The 27,375-nt window shown below is 37.7% G+C and overlaps 9 protein-coding genes across 14 annotated transcripts; 5 read left to right on the top strand and 4 right to left on the bottom strand.

Moving 5' to 3' along the window:
* Nucleotides 1-49: 49 nt before the first annotated feature.
* LOC130500228 (putative defensin-like protein 70) lies at nucleotides 50-678 on the top strand. The gene is made up of 3 exons (XM_056994991.1): nucleotides 50-70; nucleotides 176-266; nucleotides 509-678. Exons 1-3 carry the CDS (start codon nucleotides 50-52, stop codon nucleotides 676-678), a joined length of 282 nt encoding a protein of 93 aa, XP_056850971.1.
* A 366-nt stretch (nucleotides 679-1,044) lies between these two features.
* On the top strand, nucleotides 1,045-4,339 carry LOC108823855 (serine/threonine protein phosphatase 2A regulatory subunit B''beta). Of its 2 annotated transcripts, none has more exons than XM_018597147.2 (13): nucleotides 1,045-1,392; nucleotides 1,555-1,794; nucleotides 1,877-1,982; nucleotides 2,117-2,216; nucleotides 2,352-2,457; nucleotides 2,528-2,618; nucleotides 2,700-2,841; nucleotides 2,948-3,095; nucleotides 3,180-3,289; nucleotides 3,373-3,529; nucleotides 3,607-3,732; nucleotides 3,798-3,950; nucleotides 4,035-4,339. In XM_018597147.2, the coding sequence occupies exons 1-12, from the start codon at nucleotides 1,231-1,233 to the stop codon at nucleotides 3,936-3,938; spliced, it is 1,629 nt and encodes a 542-aa protein (XP_018452649.1). In that variant the 5' UTR covers nucleotides 1,045-1,230; the 3' UTR covers nucleotides 3,939-3,950; nucleotides 4,035-4,339. The 2 variants fall into 2 exon arrangements, with proteins under 2 accessions (XP_018452649.1, XP_018452648.1); XM_018597146.2 differs by having other exon boundaries at nucleotides 1,046-1,392; nucleotides 4,032-4,339.
* A 448-nt stretch (nucleotides 4,340-4,787) lies between these two features.
* Nucleotides 4,788-7,570, top strand: LOC108832292 (uncharacterized). 2 transcript variants are annotated; one of them, XM_018605783.2, is made up of 3 exons: nucleotides 4,788-5,042; nucleotides 5,297-6,944; nucleotides 7,022-7,570. In XM_018605783.2, the coding sequence occupies exons 2-3, from the start codon at nucleotides 5,418-5,420 to the stop codon at nucleotides 7,397-7,399; spliced, it is 1,905 nt and encodes a 634-aa protein (XP_018461285.2). In that variant the 5' UTR covers nucleotides 4,788-5,042; nucleotides 5,297-5,417; the 3' UTR covers nucleotides 7,400-7,570. The 2 variants fall into 2 exon arrangements, with proteins under 2 accessions (XP_018461285.2, XP_056850560.1); XM_056994580.1 differs by lacking the exon at nucleotides 4,788-5,042 and having other exon boundaries at nucleotides 5,253-6,944.
* Nucleotides 7,571-8,248: 678 nt separating this feature from the next.
* LOC108824182 (uncharacterized) lies at nucleotides 8,249-11,590 on the bottom strand. Of its 3 annotated transcripts, none has more exons than XM_018597557.2 (5): nucleotides 11,491-11,590; nucleotides 10,548-11,086; nucleotides 10,017-10,267; nucleotides 9,680-9,929; nucleotides 8,249-9,273 (listed from the first exon to the last, which is right to left on the bottom strand). In XM_018597557.2, exons 2-5 carry the CDS (start codon nucleotides 10,753-10,755, stop codon nucleotides 8,387-8,389), a joined length of 1,596 nt encoding a protein of 531 aa, XP_018453059.1. In that variant the 5' UTR covers nucleotides 10,756-11,086; nucleotides 11,491-11,590; the 3' UTR covers nucleotides 8,249-8,386. The 3 variants fall into 3 exon arrangements, with proteins under 3 accessions (XP_018453059.1, XP_018453058.1, XP_056849388.1); XM_018597556.2 differs by lacking the exon at nucleotides 11,491-11,590 and adding an exon at nucleotides 11,322-11,433; XM_056993408.1 differs by lacking the exon at nucleotides 11,491-11,590 and having other exon boundaries at nucleotides 10,017-10,280; nucleotides 10,548-10,687.
* An 888-nt stretch (nucleotides 11,591-12,478) lies between these two features.
* On the bottom strand, nucleotides 12,479-15,585 carry LOC108824019 (protein PHR1-LIKE 1). 2 transcript variants are annotated; one of them, XM_018597350.2, is made up of 7 exons: nucleotides 15,433-15,585; nucleotides 13,692-14,450; nucleotides 13,530-13,606; nucleotides 13,386-13,431; nucleotides 13,202-13,262; nucleotides 13,051-13,120; nucleotides 12,479-12,943 (listed from the first exon to the last, which is right to left on the bottom strand). In XM_018597350.2, the coding sequence occupies exons 2-7, from the start codon at nucleotides 14,374-14,376 to the stop codon at nucleotides 12,722-12,724; spliced, it is 1,161 nt and encodes a 386-aa protein (XP_018452852.1). In that variant the 5' UTR covers nucleotides 14,377-14,450; nucleotides 15,433-15,585; the 3' UTR covers nucleotides 12,479-12,721. The 2 variants fall into 2 exon arrangements, with proteins under 2 accessions (XP_018452852.1, XP_018452851.1); XM_018597349.2 differs by lacking the exon at nucleotides 15,433-15,585 and having other exon boundaries at nucleotides 13,692-15,413.
* Nucleotides 15,586-16,297: 712 nt separating this feature from the next.
* LOC108825682 (rRNA-processing protein fcf2) lies at nucleotides 16,298-17,836 on the top strand. Its single transcript, XM_018599012.2, has 6 exons — nucleotides 16,298-16,453; nucleotides 16,631-16,894; nucleotides 16,983-17,043; nucleotides 17,120-17,197; nucleotides 17,307-17,419; nucleotides 17,559-17,836. Exons 2-6 carry the CDS (start codon nucleotides 16,662-16,664, stop codon nucleotides 17,662-17,664), a joined length of 591 nt encoding a protein of 196 aa, XP_018454514.1. The 5' UTR covers nucleotides 16,298-16,453; nucleotides 16,631-16,661; the 3' UTR covers nucleotides 17,665-17,836.
* Nucleotides 17,837-18,095: 259 nt separating this feature from the next.
* On the top strand, nucleotides 18,096-19,688 carry LOC108828510 (uncharacterized). The gene is made up of 3 exons (XM_018602229.2): nucleotides 18,096-18,396; nucleotides 18,482-18,670; nucleotides 19,206-19,688. Exons 1-3 carry the CDS (start codon nucleotides 18,217-18,219, stop codon nucleotides 19,560-19,562), a joined length of 726 nt encoding a protein of 241 aa, XP_018457731.1. The 5' UTR covers nucleotides 18,096-18,216; the 3' UTR covers nucleotides 19,563-19,688.
* Nucleotides 19,689-19,760: 72 nt separating this feature from the next.
* Nucleotides 19,761-22,347, bottom strand: LOC108828509 (30S ribosomal protein S1, chloroplastic). The gene is made up of 7 exons (XM_018602228.2): nucleotides 21,966-22,347; nucleotides 21,047-21,322; nucleotides 20,899-20,979; nucleotides 20,530-20,811; nucleotides 20,347-20,457; nucleotides 20,166-20,252; nucleotides 19,761-20,007 (listed from the first exon to the last, which is right to left on the bottom strand). The coding sequence occupies exons 1-7, from the start codon at nucleotides 22,269-22,271 to the stop codon at nucleotides 19,897-19,899; spliced, it is 1,254 nt and encodes a 417-aa protein (XP_018457730.1). The 5' UTR covers nucleotides 22,272-22,347; the 3' UTR covers nucleotides 19,761-19,896.
* A 2,277-nt stretch (nucleotides 22,348-24,624) lies between these two features.
* Nucleotides 24,625-26,712, bottom strand: LOC130500227 (uncharacterized). Its single transcript, XM_056994990.1, has one exon. It carries the CDS (start codon nucleotides 26,710-26,712, stop codon nucleotides 24,625-24,627), a length of 2,088 nt encoding a protein of 695 aa, XP_056850970.1.
* Nucleotides 26,713-27,375: the final 663 nt, after the last annotated feature.

The raw sequence follows: 27,375 nt of genomic DNA, 5'->3' as shown, positions 1-27,375 counted from the left end.
ATATATATTGTATGGGTATATACAAAATTAATGGTTCTAAACATGAATGATGACCAAAAACAATTTTGTGGTTTATAAATAGACTGATACATTCTTGCAAATCAATAAGAAAAAAAAGAAAAAAAGAACATAACAAGAATTAGTTAAGCCGTGTTGGAAATCCAATTATATAAAGATGAAATTCTCAACAATGTTGACTGCATTCACCCTCACCGTTCTCATGGTGGTTTCTTCCATTCATTGCCAAACAAATGATGTCACCCATGGTATTTATACATATTTACGAGTTTTTAACATTATTTTGAATATATCTTTTACTCTGATATGAATATCAGTATTTTTATTAAAATAACCCTCCAAGTTATAAAACAAATCCTTGTTTTCACAAAACCTTTTTGGATACTTGATTGTATAAAAAATGGGTATGAAATCTATCATAATTAGTTGTATTTGTTGTGTTAAAATGACTTGATATCAAGGAATTGTTTCTTTTTTCTTTTTCAAATAGGCACCTTTCCAGAGAACGATACCTCAAACACACTTTGCTTCAATCCATGCACTGTTAAACTTGGAGACAAAGAGTGCAAAACGATTTGTTTGAATAAGTCATACAAAGATGGTTCTTGTACTGGTTTTGGAATCCCCCCTACTTTCAAGTATTGTTGTTGTACAAAATGATCTGTAGTTTTGAAGTTTGACATAATAACAAGATGAGAATAAAAGAAAAAGTCTTTGTTACTTAGTTACCAAGAACTGTCGTTTGTGACTTTCCATGATTTGATATTTGATTGCATCCGTATTTATGCGTGATAATCCGATCTGAACCGAATCCAGAAAAGAAAACAAACCGAAACAATCTGATAACTAGTAAAATTTGAATAGAACTTATGAATATATTATCAATAATAATCTGAAAATCTAAATAAACCAAACCGAATCGACTAACCGACATCCAAGTCTACCACCACCCTAAACAAAGAACAGTAAAGATCGAAAATAGACCCCATCTTCTATTATTTTTATTTCATTCTAAAGTCAACTAAACATTATTTTTATTTCTATTTTTGGGATCGCTCTCTTTCCACACGGCGAACAAGGAAAGAAAAGGTTGTACCTTTTCGCTCTGTTGCATTCCCGATCACTTGAGAAGATCTGCAGCTCGCAATTTGGGTTTTGATTCCTTTCTCATTTCGTGTGTTTGTGTGTTGATTCGATTGGAAACTGTTAAAAATGAGTATGGTGGATGCCATTGTTCCCGGAGCAGACATGTCTCGCGTTGATGCTGATCTGTTACAGCTTCAAGAGATGTCTTCCTTTGTCCTGACCTCAAAACCCGGATTCACACAAACCCTCTTCGACCAGTGGCTCTCTCTTCCCCAAGCTCATCAACAGGTAACAACAGACATTTCCACTTCTTCCCTCTCTCAACTCTGTTCTGTCTTTTAACTGCCCTTGTTAAAATTGTGATTACATTGAAGATTTTGGTGTAAAGTTCGATTCTTTCATTCGCTTTGAATCTCAAAGTCTTAAACTTTGCAATTTGGTTTTTATTAGATTGCATCATTGCTTCATGATGCATTGTCTGGATCTCCTTTGAATGCTGTAACTGGTTCAAGCTCTGCCACAAGCAATGCTATACCATCCATGTTTCCTGCTGGAAGCGCTCCTCCGCTTTCACCGAGGAGCTGTGGCTCACCTCGCATGACGACGAGGCAGAGAGCTGGCCCTTCTAACTTGGGTTCTTCTCTGAAACCAACAACCATAGAGCCTCCTGCTAAAGAGCAGATGCCTCAGGTTTTTTGACAACTGAAAAAAAAAATTTGATTAGTCAATTCTTGTTTTTTTTATATATAAAACTAATGCAAGTAAGAAACAGTTTTATTTTCAAAATGGTCGTCCACCACCAAGCGAGATGAAAGAGCAGTGTATGTTTAGAATCAACCATTTTTTTTATGGTCACATGGATGGACTGCAGATACAAGGTAACTCTCTATGTCATCACAATAATATTCAGTGTTCTAAAAATTGGCCTAGCCATCTGAGACTAATCTTAAATATTGAAAGGTAACATTTATGGGGCTGCCTAATTAACTAAGTACATTTTTTGCATACTCAGAGTTCAAGTTAGTCACCAGAGAAATCTGCAAGCTCCCATCTTTCTTCTCCACTTCACTTTTCAGGAAGATCGATGTCAACAACACTGGTTTTGTTACTAGGTATAAGTTACTATGCTTGTATTGTTTCCACTTTAATCCTCCATGCTCATTTTTTAGGCTCTCTATCATGAGTTTGATGATCATGTGGTATTGAAACAACAGAGTGTAAGAGTCTTGAAATGTTTGATTATGCAGAGAAGCATTTATTGATTATTGGGTGAACGGTAACATGTTGATAATGGATACAACGACACAAATCTTTAAGATAGTAAAGCAGAAGAATCAGAATTACATTGTTAAGGTAATTTTTTACCAATGCTCATAAGTTTGCATTTTCAGTTCTTAACTTTGGTTTTTCTTTTCTGGAGCAGGATGATTTTAAACCACTACTTAAAGAACTGTTGGCGACACATCCTGGTCTAGAGTTCCTGCAAACCACACCTGAGTTCCAAGAAAGATATGGTTAGGTCTCAACATGGTATTTTGCTTGAGTTATGTTAACTTTGTGTTCTGACATACTTTTTTGTATTTTGACGAGGGCAGCTGAAACTGTCACCTACAGAATATTTTACTACATAAACAGATCTGGAAATGGGCGACTTACATTTAGGGAGCTCAGAAGAGGAAACTTGATTGATGCAATGATTCATGCTGATCAAGAAGAAGATATCAACAAAGTGTTGAGGTACTGAAAAAAAAAAACAGAGAGTTTGTGCTATTGTTGTTGTGTATATGGTTTTGTTTCATTTTTGACATTTTAACACTTTTCTTCTATTAACTTTGGCAACTAGGTACTTCTCATATGAACATTTTTATGTCATATACTGCAAGTTCTGGGAGCTGGATACGGATCATGATTTCCTTATTGACAAAGAAAACCTTATGAGATATGGCAACCATGCTCTTACTTTCCGGATTGTCGACAGAATATTCTCCCAGGTTTTGTCTAAAAGATATTGGTTTCAACACTTCTGTTCCAAGTCACTAGTTTCTTTCACGGATAATGAATTGGTTTCTACCCAGGTTGCTAGGAAGTTTACTAGCAAAGTTCAAGGGAAAATGGGGTATGAGGATTTTGTGTATTTCATACTTGCTGAAGAAGATAAATCGTCAGAGCCTAGCCTTGAATACTGGTAAAAGCTGTGTCACACGTAATGTGCTAGACAGATAGCATTTTGAGTGTTTTTTTTATCTTATAACATAGAGACTGTATCAGGTTTAAGTGCATAGACTTGGATGGGAATGGTATTATTACGCGAAATGAGATGCTCTTCTTTTATGAGGAGCAGTTGCGTCGAATGGAGTGTATGGCGCAAGAGGCTGTTCTCTTTGAGGATATCTTATGCCAGATGATTGATATGATCGGACCAGAGGTTAAACAACATGTCTCATGATGTTGTGGTTATTATTATATTTCTTATGCTTGACTGTTGCTTGTTTCCTTCCACAGAACGAGAGCCATATAACGGTGCATGACCTAAAGGGCTCAAAGCTCTCTGGACACGTCTTCAACATCCTGTTTAATCTCAACAAGTTTATGGCATTTGAAACACGGGATCCGTTCCTCATCCGTCAGGTACTTTCTTGTCTGATATATAACCTTTGATGCTTGCTTCTTATAAATTGGTGAAATGGAAACAGGAGCGGGAGAACCCAACATTGACAGAGTGGGACCGTTTTGCACATAGAGAGTACATAAGGCTATCAATGGAAGAAGATGTTGAAGATGCATCCAATGGAAGTGCTGAGGCTTGGGATGAGTCCCTGGAGGCTCCCTTCTGAGTTCACAAAAAGGTAAGCTTCCTTGGATTCTTCTCTCTCTCTTGAAGTTAAAGGTTTGTGATTTCATCAGATTGGTTAAATTATGCCGAACAGAAGATACAAAGTCATTGCATCATTGGGAAAGAATCTTTGGAGCTTAACCAGAGGAAGGGAAGGGAGAGAGCTCTAATGCTGAAACTTGAAAACCATACAAAAAGTTTTGGTTTTTCTTCAGTGTTCCTTTTTATTTCATATCTAAAACTTTACAGAAATTCTCTATTTATAAAATAGTCATCTAAACTCAATGGCTTGTAATTTGCATTCACTTTGCTGATGTTTCAAGATGTGGGTTTGTTCAGTACTTTTTCATCATTTTTCCAGTTGTTGATACAATGTGGAAACCAATAATGCCATGTTTCCTCTCTCTCTCCCTCTCTCTCTTTTTTTGGTTGTTTGTTGATTGGTTCTGTCTTAAGAGAGGAATCCAAGAAAGTTAGTTTCAGGTTTTAGTTGTTTTATAGTGTATCACATGTGCTCTTATTTGGTTAAGAGTTGTAACACACACACACACCCCACCCCACAAAACTATGATTTCATTTCACAAGACAAGGAAGGGATCTTTGTCCTAATTCTCAAGAACCGGTCCAAAACCGTACAACCTATCTATCTTTGTCTCTTGAGATCTGTTTGCAAATGAGTACATTTACTCGTCCAATTACAATCCTTGATCATTTCTCAGATTCAGTTAATACTAAAAAGAGAGTGATGGGCTTAAAGCTTAAGCTATTATGGAACAAAAGAAAGCTGAACTACACACCCTGTAAATGTATAGAGATAGAGAGAGAGAAACGTAAAAGCTAAAATCAGATGGCAAAGTCGTAAATAAACTCCAAATCCGAGGGTAATCAGTATATCCCTCCCCTCCACAGATGACAGAACCGTAAAGCATAAACCAAATGGTATCAACAAACAACCAAGTTCCAGAGAGAAAGAGATAGAGAGAGACAGAGAGAGATCTGAGTAAAAGCTTTATAAGGTCGGGTCGGTAGATCGAACCGTTCGACATTCTCTTCATCCCTCTGCCTCTGGTCTCGGATTCTTACCGCCTTCTCTCTCTCTCCTCAGGTGCTCTTTCTTGTGAACCTTTTATGTTCTTACAAGGACAAGGCAAAAGTAGATACATGTTCGCTTCTCTTGAATCTCTCATAAAGTCATAACCTTTTTTGCCTATTAGAGAGATCAATCAAATACACTGAACATCTAAGCATTATATGTAGTTTGTGTTTGCATTTTTTTTGAGATTTGTTTCCGCTAAAGTTGAAAACTTTCAATTCGATTTTGCAATTATACTGATGGGTTCTTTTCTTCGGAGTCTATAGGTTGCTTAGTGTGGAGGGAATCTATGTTTGTTGATCCTTTTCTCTCATAAAGGTCAAACCTTTACATGTAGTAGTTGAAGGGCAATAGTGTTACAGAACCTCTCTGAGAGTGTAAGAACCTATGGAAGATTACTCTAAATACACACACAGTCCTGCCCATCTAGCTGTTGTCCTTCATGACCACGCTGCTCTCAGACGAATCGTCACCGACCTTCCCCAACTAGCCAAAGCCGGTGAAGTCACCAACGAGGCAGAGTCTTTAGAAGCTGAAGCACGTGCTGATTCCGTAACCGCGGTGATTGATCGCCGTGATGTCCCTAACCGTGAGACCCCTCTCCACCTCGCTGTTCGTCTCCGTGACCCCGTCTCTGCCGAGATTCTCATGTCTGCTGGAGCTGACTGGAGTCTGCAGAACGAGAACGGGTGGAGTGCTCTGCAGGAAGCTGTGTGCACTAGAGAGGAAGGCATTGCTATGATCATCGCCAGGCATTACCAGCCTCTCGCTTGGGCTAAGTGGTGCAGGAGGCTCCCGAGGATCACAGCTTCGGCTTCGAGGATACGTGACTTCTACATGGAGATCACGTTTCATTTCGAGAGCTCTGTGATTCCTTTCGTCAGCAGGATTGCTCCTTCTGATACTTACAGGATATGGAAGCGCGGTTCGAACCTCCGCGCTGATATGACTCTAGCGGGTTTTGATGGGTTCAAGATCCAGAGATCGGACCAGACTTTCCTTTTCTTGGGAGATGGTTATGCTTCTGATGATGGGAAGGTGGTGCTGTCTCCTGGTTCGTTGATTGTTCTTTCTCATAAGGAGAAGGAAGTGACGAACGCGTTGGAGGGAGCGGGAGCTCAGCCTACGGAGAGTGAAGTTGCTAGTGAGGTGAAGCAGATGTCTCAGACTAACATGTATAGGCCTGGCATTGATGTGACGCAGGCTGAGTTGGTTCCTCAGAGTAACTGGAGACGGCAGGAGAGGACGGAGAGTGTTGGGAGCTGGAAAGCGAAAGTGTATGACATGATGCATGTGATGGTGAGTGTGAAGTCGAGAAGCGTTCCCGGGGCGATGAGTGATGAGGAGCTCTTTGCTGTTGATGGGGATAGAATGGCGGCGAATGGGAGTGGTGAGAATGATGGTTTTGAGGATGTGTTGACCTCTGAGGAGAGAAAACAGTTGGATTCTGCTCTGCGGATGGGGGAAGATGAAGAGAATGACGTTAATGAGCATCACCATGATGGTCCAAGTGGAGAAGCAAATGGTGGTGCTTCTCTCAAGGAGAAGAAAGGCTGGTTTGGTTGGAATAAGAAAGGCTCAAAACCTGGTTATGATGGTAGTGAAGAGACACCAACAACAAAGCTTAAGAAAGGCTCTAAGTCGGCACCAGAAGAGGGGAAAGGGAAAAGCCAGAGAACGTCAACAGTATCTGATAACACCACAAAGGACAACAAAGGCAGTGCCAAGAAGAAAAAGAGTGAAAGCGAGTACAAGAAAGGGTTAAGACCTGTGTTGTGGTTAACACCTGACTTCCCTCTTAAGACAGAAGAGCTTCTTCCTCTTCTTGACATATTAGCCAATAAGGTCAAAGCAGTGAGGAGACTCAGAGAGCTTCTCACCACAAAACTTCCAACAGGGACATTCCCTGTTAAGGTATAACTTCTTTTGCCCCGTTTATAGATTACCTTTCTTATGTTTCTTAACCAGGTCTTGTCTGCTCTTTGGTGCAGATTGCTATCCCCATTATTCCAACAGTCCGTGTTCTTGTCACTTTTACTAAGTTCGAAGAGCTCCAACCATCTGAGGAATTCTCAACGCCTCCTTCTAGTCCCGTTTTTCATGATGCAAAGTCATCAGATAATTCGTCATGGGTGTCATGGATGAAAGGTGCTCGTGGTGGAGGCCAGTCAAGTGACTACGAGAGTAACCGTTTCAGGGACGATGAAGTGGACCCTTTCCTCATACCATCAGATTACACATGGGTAGACTCAGCTGAGAAGAAACGCAGGATGAAAGCCAAGAAAGCTAGAATCAGGAAGAACAAGAAGCACGGTGCTCCAAAACCTGGCTCCTCGAGTTCACGTTCCAATCAAGAACCGGATGCTTAATTGCACATCCTGAAGAAACAGGGTGTGAAACTTAGATGAGAAGAGTTTGGTTGTGTTATTGTTTGTAGTATGCAATCTTGTTTGTGAAATTTTTTTTAAGTTAACATGTTTTGCTATAAGGAACAGCCATTTTGCTCTGTTCAGTTAATCTTCAAGTTTCACTTCACATTATCCTTGGACATTTTACCCAGACCCAAAAACCGTTCTCAAAATCCAAATTTAAACCAATCCGAATTTGACCAAAAAAAAAAAACCAATCCGAATATATCCAGTCTAAACTGAGATCGAACAGAAAATATCCGACTTTAGTTGAACCAAAAATCTACGATTAGTTAGATGAGTTCAAAAATTTTTAATCCGAAAAAACCGAAATCGAAAAATAACTCATATAAATAGATTTAGATTTGAAAAAAATAATCTGAATGGATCCAACCTGATAAAAACCTATCTATCCTCAACCTAAAAACATAAATATCCAAGACGATAATTTTATGTGTTCTGTTTTGTATATTCTAATTTATGATTTAGTGTAAATAAATTTTTGTTTGCAACTTTTACTATTATTTTGTAATAAATATAAATTTTGACGAATTTTGGGTACTAAAACGAATTGTACCCAAAAATTTCGAATATTTATAACTAAAAGTATTTAAACCGAACCGACCATAAACAACGAATAATCGACTAGAAACCAAAGAAAGATTTACAAATATCTAGATGGATCTAAATTTCTAAGACCTGGATGATCCAAACTTGACCAGAACCGAACTGAATATCCAAACTCACATGCCTACTTCACATGTTGAAGTCGGTAAAGAATCGGTTCAGTTGGTTTGGAATTGCTCTGAATTGTTTGTAAACTAAACCGGATAAAACCTTTATTTACACACTGAAAACTCTTTGTACAAACAGATGAAGAAACAAGGAGTGGAGGAGTGCTAAAGCTAGTACCAGTTATGTAATATATACATAGGGGAACCGGTGAAGTTACCAGAACCGGTCTTTATTGACACTGAGATAACCGGACATTACCTTACCACCGGTATTCCTCATACCATCAATGAGGAAACACCAAGTGGAACCCAATGCTCCAACGAAGAAATCAGCTTCTGATGCCATCAAGAAGTTAACAAGAGGATAGTTAGTGCTCATCTCTCTCCCAAGACTACCTTCATAGTCAGCCATTGATGTATTACCAACTTGTCTCTCCACTTCCGTGTAATAGAATCTCCACTGACCATAATCTTTACTTCTCTTCACAACCTCCTTCATCTCCGTAGATAGCCAAATCCTGTTGAGCTCCGGAAACCTAGCTCTGATCCGACCAGCTAAATGCATGTACTCTTCTAAAGCAGCAACTCTCATCTCGCATGCTTTGTCTCCCATTCGTACATGCACGCTCAGCATTGGCCTTGGGACCCACGGCTTGTGATTAGACCACACTTCTTCAATCTCTGACCTACTCTCCTCCTTCTTCTTGTTCTTTCTCCAGTCTTCTGAAGAGAGAACAATCTCAGCAGCTTCTTTTCCAAACGCGGAATGTCTAGCAGCGTTCATCAAACCGCAAGTATATTCAGTTTGAAACCTCATCAAGTATCTCACCGCCTGTGCTCTCCACCATCTCCTATCCATTTTCCTGTGACTTGAGATCAAAGTCCCGTTGATCTCTGTGGTAGCCTTCATATAACTCCAAGGCTGACCCCAACGCTTTGGTACACGCCCTGACCAAATCTCCTTGCTGCTGTAGTTTTGTTTCCCTGTAATAATCCCACTCTCCCACGCTTCTCTCTTCTTCATTACTTCCAACGCACGTTTTCTACATTCTTTAGATGTTTCCGGTAGAAAATAACAAGACCAGCTTCCCCGAGAAGAACCTGCAACCAAACAGGAGATGAATCAAAAAGAAGAGGTTGCCTAAAGTGTTGATAGGGCTGGGGTTTTGAACCGGATTTTTCGGTTAGAAGTTTGGTTCGATTGGGTAGGTTTTCTAAAAAAACTTCGGTTTTCGGTTCGGAAATCGGTTGCTTCGGCTTTTTTTAAAACAAAAAAAAATTATAACCAAATCATACCAAAAAACGAATTAAACTAACCGAATTTAAAACCGAACTTATCTGAAATTTTAACAAAATTAAACCAAACTATAACCAAAATCAAAAATTTCGGTAGGATTTTCAAACACCGAACAAACCGAATACTCAACTCAGATAAGATTTATGTTGAACAGAACTACCAAAACCAGCAGGCCTAGATGTTGCTATCTTTTAACATGTTAGCACATACCTTTGCAACCATCATGATCAGCTCGGTTATAGTAGTTTGCAACAAGAACTCGGTTTTCATTTATAGCTATTGCGAGAAGACCAGTCATTCCAGCTATCTGAGCTCCTATTCCAAAGCCAGGAAGTGTTTCCCAGTCAGCTACAAGGAACTTGAGAGTCTTGTTTTGACAGTCCGAAGGATGCTGATGATACCATATATCTCTTTGGACTCTCCTTGTTAATGGATAATTCTCTTCATCTCCTCCATTGATCTGAAACAAAGCTTTTTGTGATCATTCATTCATTCATCATAGGTAGTTTTTTTATGATGGCAAATAAGAAGAGAGAAGAAAGCATACCCAAGAAGGAAATGTCTGATTTGCTATTTGTGTGTCCAAACGCTCCCTATCTCGTGTCCTCTCCTCACAATTCTCCAAATGTGGAGCGTTTGGGACATCAGATTTATTCATTCCTAGTTTCTTGAAGTATTCTTCATTGTTTAGTAATTTGTTGTCCCAAGCAGAGACCAAAAGTTTCACCTGATCACCATCATTTTCATCTTCTGTCCCACTATTGTTCTTCCATTTCAGTTTCCTGTCTGCACCCATATCTGCATATAACAACTGTATATCATTACATGAAAACACACACAGCTAGTTACCAAATCAGAACAAAACATGGACTAATAAAATCAAAATTTTGATCCATACCCAATTAAATGAAACTCTAATGGTTCAATTTTGTGGAGTATTGCGCGAGATCAAATAATAAACAAATGATAAAATTTTGAGCTCAAGAATACCATAATATATAACATTAAGATATATAAATGTATTCAGAAAAGGTTGAAATAGATGAATAGGAGGATAGCAATGGCTTTTGAAGCTTACCGGTGACTTGATACGTTGAATTGCAAGGAGGAAAAACAGAGGAGAAGGAGAAGGAATTGAGCTCAAAGGTGCCAAGGGAAGTGAGAGCAGCTAAGAAGAGTGAGGTGAGACAGATTCCACAGAGAAACCCAACCACACAGATTTGACATGGAAATGAGTTTCCAAGCTTTGATGCTTTATCTGAAACCAGTCTCTCTAATGACTTCATGCTTATACTACTACTTTCTTTTGCTACCGTTTGATTTTTCCTAAACCAAAAACCAAACCCACTTGTTGTTCTCTCTCTTTGTCTTTTACTTCTCTTTGTAACTGAAAGCTTTTCCCATTAAAATCTTACTTTCTTCCTACCTATAATTAAGTTTCTCAGGAAACTACTTTCTTTTATAGCCACACTTGTCAACTATCAACCACAAATCACATGATTTTTTCTTTTTTTCTTTTCTAAGATAATATTGTGTGAAAAAAAAGATGGAGATCAAGATGCTTTGATCAAAACATGTCTGTCTCCTCCTTCATCAAGTGGTCCATTTGCTATCTCCCTGCAACAGAGAAAAAAAAAGAACAATTCGAATTCTCAATGAAACAGATAAAAGCAAATGAAAAAAAAAACTGTGATGAACCTCTATAAATATTCAGTCTAAATGAGCTGAATAAGCACAAATGAAAATTACTTCAAGAGAAAATGAAGAAAAGAGAGGAGAACATATTAATAAACACATGAAAACGGATTTGTTACAACAATTATGGAGATATTAAAGGAGAGAAGAGCATAACCGTTGATCGTATCTAATCTCAATTATATTTGAACACAATGTTTGAACTAAGAAAATCAATTTTCTTATAAGAGAAAAAAAAGATTATGAAAATGTGAATTTCGATATGAAATATGAATAAAAGCGACACTTGGATTATGAAGAAAGAAAGAACCAAATGCATTGTTTACCAGCTGGTCTGAAAAGAGGCAGAGAATCATAACACAAAACCACTCAGTACAAGCCAAGAATATACACCTATAAAGATAATATTTATACATCATGACATTTTCATGGAATTTTTTTTTTTTTAAAGGACTAACCCCAAGCTGCGGTTTCTCGGATATGGAAGTTGACATGTGAAAGTCTTATGTGTAGGAGGTTGTGTTGTGTTATTAAAGTACTACTATTATATAGTAAATATATATACATATATATATAAATATATCACCACACTGATTAAAGTTTGGTTTGGTTTTTAAAAACATTTTGTTTTATTATAGTCTTTTTTACTTGACTTGAATTTAAAATTTAGTATAAAACACAAAAATTTGTTGTATGATAAGTTGTCTTTACTTGACTTGAATTTAATATTACACGTGTTTTATTTTTTTTTGTAAACTAATTACACGTGTTTTATACTAACTCCCTTATTCTATACACTATAATCATTTGTAATTGGTCCACCAAACGTCAAAACATGATAATAATAAATAAAATTAAAATATAATAAATGTATGTGCATGTCTTTCTTTAAAAATATATATAATGTTCAGTATAAAACACGGGATTGTTAATTATAATTTCTTGTTTTACACGAAACTTTGTATTCAAATCATTTTCTACTTTTCCAACCACCGAAGGAATCGTACGTAAACTATTACTTCACCAAACGTCAAAAAAACAATAATAAAACAAAATTTTAATATGGCAAATGTAAGATAGGCGTGTGTTCTTTATTTTTGTTGGTATATATACAAAGGGTCAAAGACAATCATGCCAACGAACGGTGTTGTTACACAACTATTATGTCTAATCTACAGATAAATCTAATGAAGCTTCAAGAACTATCGATATCACAATCTTTATAACCAAGAAAAAATACATTTGGGCCAAGGTGTGGTAGCTTAGTTGAGCATATCGTATACACATCATATGATAAACCAAAAAAACAATATAGAGCTGCTGATAAGTTAACCATAATCCTACACAGCATCTTATCAGTTCAGAAAATTCCATAGTGCTAGATTTCAAATACAACATTTATATGTCCAAGAGAGTCATATGTAATCATGTTAACCGTTGCTTCCTAAACAGAACAAAACACAGAGCTAGGAAGAAACAACTTTTCTTTATAACAAAACTGGAGTTATTGCATCTCTTGGTTTCCACAAATCAACCATAAAACATATTTTTAATGTACTAATCATCTCTGGCCCGTTTCCTTGATGCTAAAGCAGATTCAGTTTGATTCACTGCTTGTGCCACGAGTCCAAAGTCTACTTCTGCAGATGTCCCATTACATTGCTTTGGTGATGGCTCTGAGGAAGAGCCATTGTTCTCTTGCAACTGTTGTTGTTTCTCAAACATCATCTGTAGGTATCGGCCTTGTTTTTCAATCTGTAACTGCAGGGACCGTTGGATCTGAGTGCATATAAATTAAACAACATGAGAACAATAGTCATGAATACATAGGACTACTAATTCTCTTTATGGTTAGACAACAGGGAAAGAAGGATAATTTTGATTACCTCGAGCTGCTCATGGAGACGTTTCTGAACTTCCATCTGTAACCTCAGAGCTTGTGTGATCTCAACGCTCCTGGTAAAGAAAAGAGTGAAAACATTCAACATACAAGTATGTTAACCCTGTAACTTTCAGAATAAGAAAACTGAAAGTTACGTTTTCATGTCAAGAGATTTGATATCTTCAATGGATGTGATCTTCTTCTCTTGAGGTTCTCCTGTGAAAGAAAGAAAGAAAGAAACACAGTTATACAAAGATACACACACCCCTTTGTAACATGTTAGTCTTTAAGACTATAGCTTTCTCTAAGGACTATGTGGTTCATAGCTCAAGAATGTACCTGTAGCTTCTGAAGTCTCCGGTTTATACCTAGCTGTTCTGTATTTCTGTGAGAGGGTAGCAAATGAGAAAGGAGCTAAGCTTAGCAGAGAAACAGCATGAGAACCCAAAAAATAACAAATGAAAATATGGTTAAGAAACAAACCTGCAAATGGCTTTTAACATGATATATGGTCAAGCCAGGGTTCTTCAAGAGCTTCAAAACAGCCTTAGGCGTGGCTCCTACGGTAGAGTAAAGAAAAAAAAAAGAATAAGTTCCAGTGTTTAGAAATAATAGCCTTGAGAAGAAGAAGAAAAGCTTACGCACGTTCACTACCACCAAGTTGATTAACAGCTTCAACAAACGCCTCATGAAGCTCTGGTGTCCAACGCATCCTCTGTTTAGATGTGGCAGCACTAGCTGATGAGTTTCTTGCACTGAGCTGCTCCTCCAACGAAACCACCTGATGCTGCTGCTGCTGGTTAGCTATTATCTCTTGCCTTTGTACATCTGGAGATGGTGTCGGTATCTGTTGTGAACGCTGATGAAACTGAGCCTGTGAGTTTTGATTGTTTGGACTTGGATCTCCAAGAAGTTCAGACCAGTTTGGCTCTGAACCATTGTCAACAGACATCAACTGATCTGCCCAGTTTTGCCACTCGCTTTTCTCATGAAGATCAACCACCTTTACTACACCACTACTCTCTGCTTGTGGATTAGGAGCAGAAACATGGTCAGAAAAGTCAAAGAGCTCATCAAGTGGATCTAAAAACTCCTGAGGGTGATGATTAATCAATGAAGAGGATTGTTGGCAATCCTGCATAGAGGATCTGTCACTTGGCATGGTGAATACAGGTGGCTGTTGCATAGAGGATCTGTCACTTGGCATGGTGGATACAGGTGGCTGTGTTTGGGAAGTCCTTCCATGAGTTGAGACGGCAGAAACGTTGCAGAATCCGGACAGATATACACCACCAGAGTTGACAACCTGATAGGGCACATGGTTGTTCATCAGTTCCTCCCCTGATGAACCCCAGAAAGAGTTGGGAAACTTGTGGTATCTGTCTTCTACAGTGGCATGTAGAGCTGAAAAAGATGAAGACATAGCAGTTGAATATCCAAAGTCATTAGCCATAGCCATTGAGAAAATAGCAGTTTTGCACAACACCACACAGTAGCCTTAAGTTTCAGAAGGGTGAAAAGTAGCTTTGCAATGTATGATGCTAAATGACAAGGAGAGAAGAGACTCAAATTCAGCAAGTTAAATATATGAAAAATTTATTTAATGAGGACATGAACCATTGAATCAAATTCCTTTTTTTTCACATAATTATTCGGATTCTGTCTTTTTCCCTCAGTCAAAAAAAAAAAAAAAATCTCTCAAGAATATTCTCAACTATTTATTTTGCTTTAGATCAACTTCTCTCCTTGTTCTACCCTTAGAAACTGAGAATCTTCATGAAAAGAAATAAAGAAACGAGAGGACAAATGTGCTTTTTTTCTTTTAATCCAGAAACCTATGAACCTAAAGGAAATGATCATGGAGATGATGAGGCATCTACATCAAAGATAGTGAAAAGACATAAGATATGGAATCAGTGCTAAAGGAATGAGATTTACGCCCACTTTCACAAAGAGGTAAAAGGCTTTTTGATGAGCTAGAGAGACGTATAAGAAGGAGCCAACATGAGAGCATAACAACCCCATCAATATTGTAAACTCAAAGAACATAATCTAAGAGAATCATTTTCAGAAGACACTCAGTATCAAAATTCAATTAAATCAAAACTGGAACAATCCTAGAGGATGATGTAAAGCTAGATGGGTTTAACATAAGACTGTCTCTTCCTTGAATCATAACTAAGATTAACATGAAAAATCAATCCACAACATCATATTCTCTTAATTACAAAAAAAAAAAAACATCATATTGTCTTCCCTTATTAGATCGATCACAACAAAGTTAACATGAAAAGTGAACGAGTGTGTTTAATTAAAGCTGTGAACTTTGAAAATTGAAATCAAGTAGTAACTCAAAAATAACAAACCCTTTTGAGGAGAATCTTACCTCGAAGTGAGCACGAAAATCAAAATGGAATCGGGAGAACACAAGGGGCCCTCCTGATGATGAGTTGTAATGAATGATTGACTGACTGAAGAAGAATGCCTTTTTGCTGTCTTCTCGAAAAAAACTCTGTGTCTCTCTAAAACATGAGGAATAGAAGTACTTTGGCTTTTCCTGCTTTTATGTCTTTCTTTGTTGTGTCCCCAGTCTCTTTTTAGTTTTCTTTTGACCGTTGGATTACACTCGTGTATCTATCAACGGATGATATCTCGGTGGAGTACAAACCTTATTGTATCCATGTCGTACATATCTTGGCGGGCCCCACTTAATCGTTGATTTTTTTGTTTTTTTGTCTTGAATTTATTGTATTTATTGTGATTGGTCAAAAGCGAACACTACGTCAACTACAATTAACTTTGATTCTGTTTTTTCTTAAGCACTGAATTATTCTTGTTATGAAAGCTCTGCTCAATTAGACTAATTTTTTTTTATAAAAAAGAAAAGATGTCAATGATAATAATTTTAAAATCAATATTTTAACTAAAATTGCAGAAGATGGTAAAATAAGGCCATCAACAATGATTATTGAATACTCTATTGAATTTCTTAACATAGACTTTTAATGCTTATATATTGGTCAATAAAAAAAAAAGCGTTTCTCAAAATATTAAAAGTCAAAATAATTCCTTTGTTGACCCAAAAAACAATAATTCTAAGAAATTTTTCCACTAATACAGGATGGAGAGAATACACATCTTTAAAATACACAGCCCAAACCAAAAATATTATAAAACAAAACAAAACAAAAAATGATCTAAGCCCATTAATTGGCCCAACAATTAAAAAAATCAGTACTACACGACGACGTCGTTAATGGGCTTACGTAGTTTTGAGGAACCCTATTTTTCCCTCTTAATTAGGCGGCGGAAAGGTTTTTCCGGTATCAGAAGCTTTGTGGTTTCTTGAGCGATTCTCTCTGAAGTAGCCTTCTCCGACCGACTACATCTCCGGTGTACCTGCTTTTGTACGTGTTCCTCTCTCATACTCCTATGATTACTCTGAACTCTCTGTTTTGTTTTTTTTTTTTTAACTTTTATTCCTTTGATTATATGTACAAATCGTTAAATCGTGTGTAAAGGTATATGCTTGTCCTTTAGATCGATTCTAAACAAGTTTCGTGTTCTGTTTTTTTGCTTTCTAGTGTTCAGACCACAACTGCAGTTTAGATAATAATGTCGGAGGTTAAACCATTGATCGGTCTTAAATGGGAACCAAAGCTTCCTTCCTTAGCTTTAGACTCCAAAACTGGTTCCAGTTCAAGTAAAGTAGCTGAGAGACACGAAAGCAGCTCTCTTTGGACGTCTAAGTCAGAGCTCGTTGATGGTCTTTGTCTTCCACCTACTGATCCAAAGAAAGTCAACAAGATGATTAGAAAGCAAATCAAAGACACCACTGGATCAAACTGGTAAGAAACTTTGCTAAACCCTTTTATTTGTTTTATACGAAATCATTTGGCTGAGAGGTTCATATTTGTACCTGCTATTTGTGGATAGGTTTGATATGCCTGCACCAACAATGACTCCTGAGTTGAAAAGAGACCTTCAGTTGCTTAAGGTAATGTGTTCTTCGCTGTTGTTGTTGTCTTGGTTTTGGTTTCACAGTTCTTTAATTTTAGTCTCTCTTTTGGCAGTTGAGGGATGTAATGGATCCTAAGAAACACTACAAGAGAGTTGCGTCCCAGTCAAAACTAGCTGAAAAGTATTTCCAGGCAAGTGTCTCTGAGCTGCTGCAAAACTTTATCAAGACCAAAAACTTCTTCTTTTTTTTTGTCTTAACACCAACTCTTGTTGTGTTTTCTTTGTGTTGAGAAAAAACAGGTTGGTACAGTAATTGAACCAGCGCAAGAGTTCTATGATCGACTGTCAAAGAAGGATAGAAAAACAAGCCTTGCTGAAGACTTGGTTTCAGACCCCAAAGTTTCTCAGTACAGGTATGCTACTTTGTATCATACCTATGGATTGCAAGAATGCTATGTCTGTGTCAAGAACTATGATAGGGGTGGGTGTTGAGAGAGGTTGCTGCAAAGAGATGAGTTTGTTAAGTGATTTTTTGTGTTGTATTATTCGCAGGAAGCGTAAAGTGAGGGAGATTGAAGAGAAGAACAGATCTAATCAGGATAAGAGGTGGAAGAGAAAGGGAAGTGACTCCAAGAAAACAAAACATAGAAGGCACTGAATTGCATTTACCAGAGAATATGATCTCGTTTTTGGTTCACCTTATCTTGTAATGACAGACTACTGTTTGTTGTTTTACGGCCTTCGTTTGAAGGATTGGCTCTGCTGTTTACATGTCTGGATAATTAAAAAGCTTTGATTGGAATTGAATAGATCATAAGAGTATTTTGATCTGGTGGTTATGTTAAATAACTTAACTAAACATTGTCTTAAGAAAATCTTTTGAAATAATAATAAACCTGGTACAAGATAATCAACAACACCCATGGGTCTAGCGTCTAGGCATAGGCAAAGCTACCAAGTTTTTGGAGCATAGGAGAAGCTGCTCCTTGATTACTGTTTTTGAGGTGCAATTTGAATATGGGCCTTGTTGGGCTTGTTCACTTTTATTTCTCCTCTTCATTTTAAAAGCCCATTCTCTCTCTCTCTCTCTCTCTCTCTCTCTCTCTCTACTTCCTTCTCCTCTGCTTTCTCCTCTCTGTTTCGTCTGTTCTCCACTTCTATCAGAAACCCCCAGACGAATCAGCTCGTTTCCCTATAAACGAATCTAAGCATGGCGTCCCCTGAGCAATCAGAGAGAAACTCGCCTGAGAAAACTGGCTCGAGCAGCGTTTCCAAGAAAGTTTCAGAGATCTGGAAGCAAATGAACGAAGGAGTACCAAAAAAGCGATTCAATTTCGTCTCAAAGACCTCAACCTCTTCGCCTCCCACCGCTAAAAAATCACCTAATAGCGTGAGATTCTTCTTCTTCTTCTCTCCTGCACTCTTTCTTATCGTCTGAGATTTTCAAAAGTTTGATCCTTTTTCGATATTCACAGAACTGGAAAAGTTATCTTGGTATTGTTGATGATGCGAAGAAGAAGAAAGATCACAAAGCTGTACAAAACGAAGATAGCGTTTCGGTTAGTAGCGAGGAGGAGGCTAAGCGCATTGCTTCAGCCGCTCTAGCTGCTGTTAGAAACGCAGCCGCAACCGCTGCTGCTGCTTCTAGCCGTGGCAAAGTTGAGGTCAGTGAGAAAGGCTTTAACTTTTGTGTGTGTGTGTTTGACTATTGTAAGTTAGAATCTAAGATCTCTCAGCTGTTATGAACTAAGAGGACGACGGATTGTGTGGTGATTGAAGTCTCTGTCTTTTAAGTTAATATGACTGTTCTTTGCCTTGGTAACGTTATAATCTAAGATCTCTCAGTTGTTTTGAGCTAAGAGGACGAATTGTGTGTGTGATTAAAGTCTCTCTCTTTACGTTAATATGACTGTGTTTTGCCTTAGAATCTAAAAACTCTCAGCTGTTTTGAACTAAGAGGGTGGATTGGTTATGATTAAAGTATCTGTCCTTTAAGTTAATAAGAATGTGCTTTGCCTCGGTACTAACCGTTAGAATCTAAGATCTCTGAGCTGTATTGAGCTAAGAGGATGGGTTGTGTGTGATCAAAGTCTCTGTCTTTACTTTAATATAAATATTCTTTGCCTCGATAACGTTAGAATCTAAGATCTCTCAGCTGTGTTGAGCTAAGAGGATGGGTTGTGTATGTGTGAATTGCAGATAACGGAGGTCAAAGACTTTGCTGGTCAAGAAATCGAAGTGAAGAGGTTAGTGGAAGCGGGTTCAAAGGAAGCCTCCTCCTCCTCATCCTCTGCGGCCACTTCAGGGGTTGATGCGGTTCTTGAGCAGATTAAAAAGAAACAGAAGCTGAGCGTTTTGGACAAGACGAAGAAAGACTGGGGAGAGTACAAGGAGGAGAACAAAGGTGTTGAAGATGAGCTGGATAAGTACAAGAAGAGCTCGGATAAGTATCTTGACAAAGTTTCTTTCTTGGAGAGAGCTGACTACAGACAGTTTGAGAAAGAGAGAGACGCTCGTTTAGCTCTTCAGTCCAAGAGAAGACTCGATGATGTCTGAAAATTCTAAACTGAGTTTCCCGGTTCGCTTGATTGATTCGGTTTCATGTGTATGTATGTTGAACCATGAAGATCCTCTCTTCTTTAGGCTATGAACATAATAAAATAGGCTTTCAATGCAACACAAGCACATGCTTCTATTTCTAACCATGTATAACATCAAATGAGGCCAGGGTGGGATACTTTTGGTCAGTTCGGCTCGAGTTAAGCTTTCTTGATGAACTTTTGGACATTGCAATCAAATGAAACATACACATGAGTTGTTACATTTTACATTAAGCTCGAGGATGTGTTGTCTATGAAAAGTAAACGCAAGAAAAGAAAAGGTTTTGAATCTAAAGATCAACGGCAGGAGGAATGTCACCGACGGTGAGATCAACTCCATCATCTGGCAAGTCGGATCCGAGTGGTCCTAGTATCCCTTCAGAACTCAGCGTCAGTCCACTCTGCTCAAAACATACACCAACAACATTAACTTATTATCATCTTATCATCCAGCAAAACCGAAGTTTCTCTGGTTATCTCCGGTTATTGATCACAATCCAATTTAGCAAACCAAACCCCAACAACATAATTCTTGCAAAAGTTTGTTGGAGAGTCATACCTCAGGTTGGAAGCGAAGCATGTCTGCACGGGCCATAGCTTCTGCTTGGGCGATTCTCTGTCTGAACGTCTGAGCCATCTCCTCAGCCTTGAGACAAACATAAAAGTAGAAGCCAGGATTGAGAGACTGACCATAAAGGGAAAGGTGAGAGAGTGTTTCAGTGGTAAATAATAGTGTTTACCTTCTCGAAAACAAGTTTTGGGTTGCGAATCATATCACCAGGTGTTGGCTCCAGCTTCTTTGTGGAGAGACTTACTCTTCCTCTATCACGGTCATGGCTCAGTATCATAACCTGTTAAACATCATAAGTTAGGTAACATCCGAATCAAATAGAGTTTTAAGACTATCAGTAGTAGAGAGAGACCTTAAGAGTGTCACCGGGCTGAAGAACAGTAGCGATATCCGAGACACGGTCATGACTGATCTGACTGACATGGAGAAGCCCATTGATTCCACCAATGTCAATGAATGCACCATAAGGTTTCAAGCTCTGAACAACTCCGAGGACCACAGATCCAATTCCAAGCTGAGCCTGGCTATCTGCTACAGCTTTACGGTTACTGAGGACAAGCTTTGTCTGTTCCTCATCAACCTCCACAAACTTGAGAGGTATCTCTTTCTCAAGTAGCTCTTCAGCTGGTGCTTTCTAACAAAACAGATGTAGAAGAAACACACTGCTAATCAAGTTGTGTTATGACATTTATGACATAAAAGCTCTGAGACAAGTACTTACCGATGATATCTGCGAAAATGGCACAAATCCACGAAGACCCTCCACCATAGCCACTAAACCACCTTTGTTAGCCCCAATAACCTACGCATACAATCCACATTATTAGCCAAAGAGACCAAAGGAGAAGCAAAGAAGTTCCAAACCATACCTTAGCTTTAACGACAACATCCTCAGCCTGAAGCTGCCTACACCGTTCCCAAGCGAGTTCGTACTGGATCATCCTCAAGCTCAATAGCAAACTGTCATCACTCTCGTTCTCACCAATGATGACAAACTCCTCCACCATACCAGGAACTATACCAGCTTCCTCCACATGCTTGATTCTGTGAATGCAAGCCTGCTCAACCGACAAGTAAGCCGACGATTTTGCAGAGATGTCGACTAATGCACCGTTTGCATCGGTCTTGAACACCGTTCCTTTCACCTGAACAATGTCATAACCACGAAATGATAACACAGCTCTACAGAACCAAACGCTGTCGTTTTATCATCTTAGTTTTTCTCAAGCTTAAAGCAACGATTACACCTCAAAGTTCGAAACTTTTCTAAAACCCCACAGAGATATTGTAAAGGTAGAAACATAACTGAACTAGTTTGGTCTAAAACCCCACAGAGATATTGTAAAGGAGAACATAACTAATTAACTGAACTAGTTTGGTCTATACATCAATAGCTCGAAATCAAGCAATGATTACAGCGTAAAGTTCGAAACTTTTCTCAAAACCCACAAAGATATTGTAAAGGAGAACATAACTGAACTAGTTTGTGGTCTTTACAGTAACAGCTCGAACTCCAGCAACGATTACAAAGTTGGAAACTTTTTTCAAACCCCACAAAGGTAAAGCAGAAACATAACTGAACTAGTTTGGTCTAATACAACAACAGCTCGAACTCAAGCAATGATTAAAGCGTTCGAAACATTTCTCCAAAACCCACGAACATCGTAAAGCAGAACATAACTGAACTAGTTTTGTCTAATAGCTATAACTCAAGCAATGATTTACAGCTTAAAGTTCGAAACTTTTTCTCAAACCCCACAAAGATAATTGTAAAGGTAGAGAACAAACCCTAGTGCCGATTTCGGAATTGAAGTCGTATTGTTCGATGGCGGCTGCGAAATCGTCGACGGTGAAAGCGACGCCTTCCATGGGAGCAGTTCTGCAACGCTCGTAAGCGTCTTCGAACATCTTCTTAAGCTCCAGCCTCTCTCTCGTCTGGCCGCTGGACATCGCGACCGCCGCGACGATCGTCGGAGAAACGGAGGTGGAGGATTTGTTCTGCGGGAAGTTCTTGGCTGCTCTCCTCGATAGCCTGGGAGAGGAGGAGAGCGGAGAGCATCTCAGCCCGGTGAATTGCTGAGCCAAAGACGCCATTGAGTCTGAAGAGTTTGAGTTTCCCACTCAGAGAGTTATCTGTTCTTCTTCTATTGGCTCTTACTGGCGTCAAGTTAGATAAGGGAGGAAGAGAGTGTGAGGATGAAGATCTGGACTTGGGTTAGTTATTTGATCGGACGGTAAAGACAAGTGCCACGTTTCAGATAAACTACGTGACGTTTATTAATCATTCGTCTAAACAGCGTGACGTTTATGCCATGTGCCAGGGGGGAAATTTGAACTGAATAATTAAAATTTATCTTATCTTATTAAAATAAAAACACTAATTAATATCCACCTCATATGCTATTAACTTATTATAAAGGAAATATGACCTAACTTATCAATACAATTAAAACAGCGGCTTTTTTTTAAATCCCCTTGAACTTTGCATATAATTATATAAGACTACCATTATCTATTAATTAATAATTATTTTAATCATTTTGAAAAAGAAATAATATATTTGTATTGTTAGAAAAGATATTTACGATTCCATCAAGATTTCTTTAGTCATTTTAGGATTAATTATACCCATAAATGTCGGCCATATATATCTATATTAGGGGGGGGGGGGTTATTGGGAGATAAATTTGCATAGAGTTTGTGAATTTTAAAAATTGATAGATTTTAAAATTATGTGGATTGTGAAAATTGTATATACATTGACTTATAAAATTTGATCATAACTTCCTTAGATTGATATAGATTTTCATCAATTTGGCTTACCAAAAGAGTTTTCATTAAAGAGATGTACTTGGCTTATATATATATATATATATATATTATATATACAAAGTGTAATAAAGAAATAATAAAATTAATAATTTTTTAAAAAATTGAATTATATGTTTTAAATTCGAAATTATTATAAAAGTTAGATTTTTTTCTCATTTAAAAAATCTTTTTGCAATTTGAAAATAATTTTCAAACTATTTTCAAATTTTTTATTTTCAGATTTTAATATTTATAGATTTAATTATATATTCAAAAATGATAAAACAACATAATAATTATTATATGTTGAAACTGTAAAGGTATAGTTTCGAAATATATGTTTTTAAATTTGAACTTTTTATATAATTTTTTTTCATTTTTCAATTTCTTTATTTTTTTGAAATTCGAAAAATATTTTAAAAAGTTTTTAACTTTTATTACATTTTTATAATATATATATTAAGTTGTGATTTGTATTATGTTAAAATTTCTTTGTATTATTTCATTATTCTATTTTGTGTGTTTTTGTATGTGAGTGTATTTTATTGCATAGATTTCAAAAATCTTATGGGTATAGTTGATATTCGGGAAAACGGCCAATTCCATCATGAACTTGATCTCTCCATTGTTTTCATACACGAATTATCGGATCAAGCCGAAAACACCATGAACTAATTCTTTTTTTGAATTTCAACCATAAACTTTTTCAATTTGGTTAATTACTACATAACCGTATCTGATTTCGGTTTACCTAGCTTCGGGTGCTGACATGGCATACACGAACCTATAACAGATTTGGTCGGTTTAATGACGAACCAAATTAAAAAAAAAAAAATCTTTTTGACAAAACGATGTAGTTTTGTTGCCTTGACTTAACACATATTTGGGGAAAATAATTATTAGGGCTCATCGTGATTTGCAGGAATAAAACGAAGAAGAAGAAGAAGGAAGAAAAGAGAGGTGACATGGGAGATGAGCCAGAGACAGAAGGAGATGAGTCGTTAAGAGCTGAGAATGAGAGAGAGGAGACAAAGAGGGATGAAACAGAGAGGTATGAGGCAGAGAGGTATGAGGCCGAGAGGAAGAGGATTCGAAAAGGACACTGAAGATGGAACTTAGGAGCTTGAAGAACATGGTTGTGTGTGTTGTAGTGTTTGGTATTTTGTATAAGTTCTTTATGTAGCTTGGTTATAAATCTGCATTCTGTGTAATAAGACATGTATTATGTAGTAAGAAGATGAACTTGTCATGTTTGAAACGTGTTTGCCTCTATTTTTTTTATTCATTGAAATAATTCCATTGATTAATATGACCAAATGGACAAGAAAAGAAAAGGAGGGGGTGATCCCTCAGTTCGAGAGAAACAAAGAAAAGGTTTTTGTAAAAACAGAGAAAAAAAAATGAGCAAAAACAGAGTCTCTTCTGAAAAAACAGATAAAAAAGAAACAGCAGGGAGCTCTTCTTTATGCTGTCGATGCTCTATTTTAAACACCAAAAACAGTGGCTTTCGCATAAAAAAAAGTACCATTACCAAACAAAAGTCTTGGAGATAACACAAATTAGTTTCAAAACACATCAAACATAACCATAGCATATCAACACACAATAAAAACTAGAAAAAGACAGAAAAAATATTTTAGTTGATCACTTGGCTAAGCATTGGTTGGGAGCTTGTCTTGTTCTTCTTGGGTGGACGTTGAATCTCAACACCAATGCCAATACAGCCTCGTGTGTTGTGTCCAGCTGCTCCACATCTTCCACAATGGATGGTTCTTCTTGCTCTAGAAATTTTTGTTGGAGACTCTTGTGTAACCTTTGTTTTCTTCTTGCTCGGTGACTCGTTCTTCCCTTTTATCCTCTTAGGAATCTTCTTTCTTCCTAACACTGAATCTGTATCTTCTGTTGTTGGAGGCACAATCACAGCCTCGTCACTCTTGTTCCAAAAATTCACACCATGAACAGCCTCAATTGGTGTTTGGTATTGCATTCTCCACTTTGAAGTGAGATAGCAATCACCAATGTAATCCTCTTTCTTTCGCTTCTTCTCTACAATAACTTTCAGTGCATGACGACAAGGCAACCCAGAAATTTCCCATTTTCTACACGTACAACTACGCTCCAACATCTTTACTTTGTATGATGAGTTTTTCTCCTTCACTTCAAAGCTTTCATGACCACAAGGATATACCTGACACGGCCTGATCTTTGTCTGCTCTAGTTCCACTCTCTCCACTGCTTTAATACTAAACTTTCCTCTGTGTTTCATTGATATAACCTTTCTTGCCTCTATCCGAAGCATAGCTCTTCGGCGTATCGTCTCTAACATCTCCACAAATGGCATATATCTTGCAGGGTCTATGGCATGGTTAAAGGATTCAGATATGTTGTTACTTACATCATCACATGAAGATGTTGGTGAGAAGAAAGCAAGGCTGCAGTTTTTGGGATTCTTCATCATCATTGAGTTATAGACATCCATGTCGTATGCCTTAACTTCATCCACCCTTTTGTTGTATTGAGCTGTATTGTAACTCTTTGCGACCTTCCAAAACAATCCTTTCATGTCAGCTCTGTTAGGATATACCTTCTTTAGGTTTGCGTAGATGTGTCTTGCACACATCCTATGCTCGACCCGTGGTAATAAATCTTCTACAGCATTTAACAACCCCTTTTGTCTGTCAGAAATCACAGTAAATCCATTACCATCTTGCAGGTTTAAGTCGATTTGCAGCTTCTCAATAAACCATCTCCAGTTGGGTTCATTTTCAACATCAACAACAGCCCAAGCAATGGGGAACATCTGGTTGTTGGCGTCTCTCCCGACTGCTGCTAACAGTTGACCTTTTGTTGTGCATTTAAGAAAGCATCCATCAAGACCAAAGATAGGTCTACAGTGGGAGGTCCATGTCTTCTTCAATGCAGCAAAACAGACATAGAATCTGTAAAATACATCACTACCATCGTCACCTTGGACTGTCTCTAGATGCACTGATGAGTCCTTATTCGACTCTAATAACTCAACTCTGTAATCTCTAAGCCGTGAGAACTGTAAGTCTTGCTCCTCTTTGATAATTTCTAATGCCCTTTTCTTTGCGTTCCTGCACTGAACTATGGTTGCAGTTAACTCCCAACGCTTCTGAATATCTTCTAGAATCTCTTTCGGCATTAATTTAGGATTTTCCCTTATGTCATCAACGAACAACCCAGCAATAACCTCTTGTGTAAGCAGTCTTGAACGTCCACTCCTCATGCAAGTGTGCTCCTTCGTTAACACTTTAACTAGCCACTTCTGCAACGGTTGTTCATAAGAGCAGTAAATCTTCCACATACATTGTTCCTCTCCTTCTTCAGCTTCACTAGCACATTTCAATTCTGATTTGTCTTTCTCCCAACGCACATACTTAATATTCCACCTATGCTTTAGCACATAGTCAACCATAGCTTTTTTGAAAGCCTCCAAACTGTCAAAAGCTTGTCTTAATTTCAGATTACCACTGCCTTTTATGTACCTCAAGTACCCTTCTTTCTCAACACCATCTTCATCATCGTCTGAACATACAGGTGTAGCATACTCATCAAAATCTTCATCAACAAAATCAGCCACATTCCTTTCTACTCTTGCTTCTTCATCAAATTGTTGCTCATTCCTCTCGGCCTCATATCTCTCTGCCTCTGAATCTGCCTCATACCTCTCTGTTTCATCCCTCTCTGGCTCATCTCCCATGTCGCCTCTCTTTCCTTCCTTCTTCTTCTTCTTCGTTTTGTTTCTGCAAATCACGTTAACCCTAATAATTATTTTCCTCAAATTGTATGTATTAAGTCAAGGCAACAAAACTACGTAGTTTTGTCAAAAAGATTTTTTTTTTTTAAATTTGGTTCGTCACTAAACCGACCAAATCTGTTATAGGTTCGTGTGTGCCATGTCAGCACCCGAAGCTAGGTAAACCGAAATCATGTATGGTTATGTAGTAATTAACCAGATTGCAAAAGTTTATGGTTGAAATTCAAAAAAAGAATTAGTTCACGGTGTTTTCGGCTTGATCCGATAGTTCGTGTATGAAAACAATGGAGAGATCATGTTCACGATGGAATTGGCCGTTTTCCCGTTGATATTCTCAAAATTGAGTCTTATGAGTAAAAACAAAGAAAATTTACATCCCAATAACAATAGATTTCAATAGAATGTTAAAATCAATAAAAACTAAACTTTTCCAATAACCAAAGATTTTGAGTGGAATTTAAAAATCATCACCCCAATAACAATGAATTCTATTCAGATTTTAAAAATTCATAAACCAATAACAATAGAATCTCAAAATTTAATAACTCTTCTTAAATTCTTCTTAGTTCCAACGGGATTTTAAATATTTTTATTCTAGCAAATTCA

The sequence above is a fragment of the Raphanus sativus genome, chromosome 9 (genome assembly GCF_000801105.2).
Source record: "Raphanus sativus cultivar WK10039 chromosome 9, ASM80110v3, whole genome shotgun sequence".
Classification (NCBI taxonomy): domain Eukaryota; kingdom Viridiplantae; phylum Streptophyta; class Magnoliopsida; order Brassicales; family Brassicaceae; genus Raphanus; species Raphanus sativus.
The sequence above is the reverse complement of the archived record's forward strand: the minus strand, read 5'-3'. Positions and strand labels throughout refer to the sequence as shown.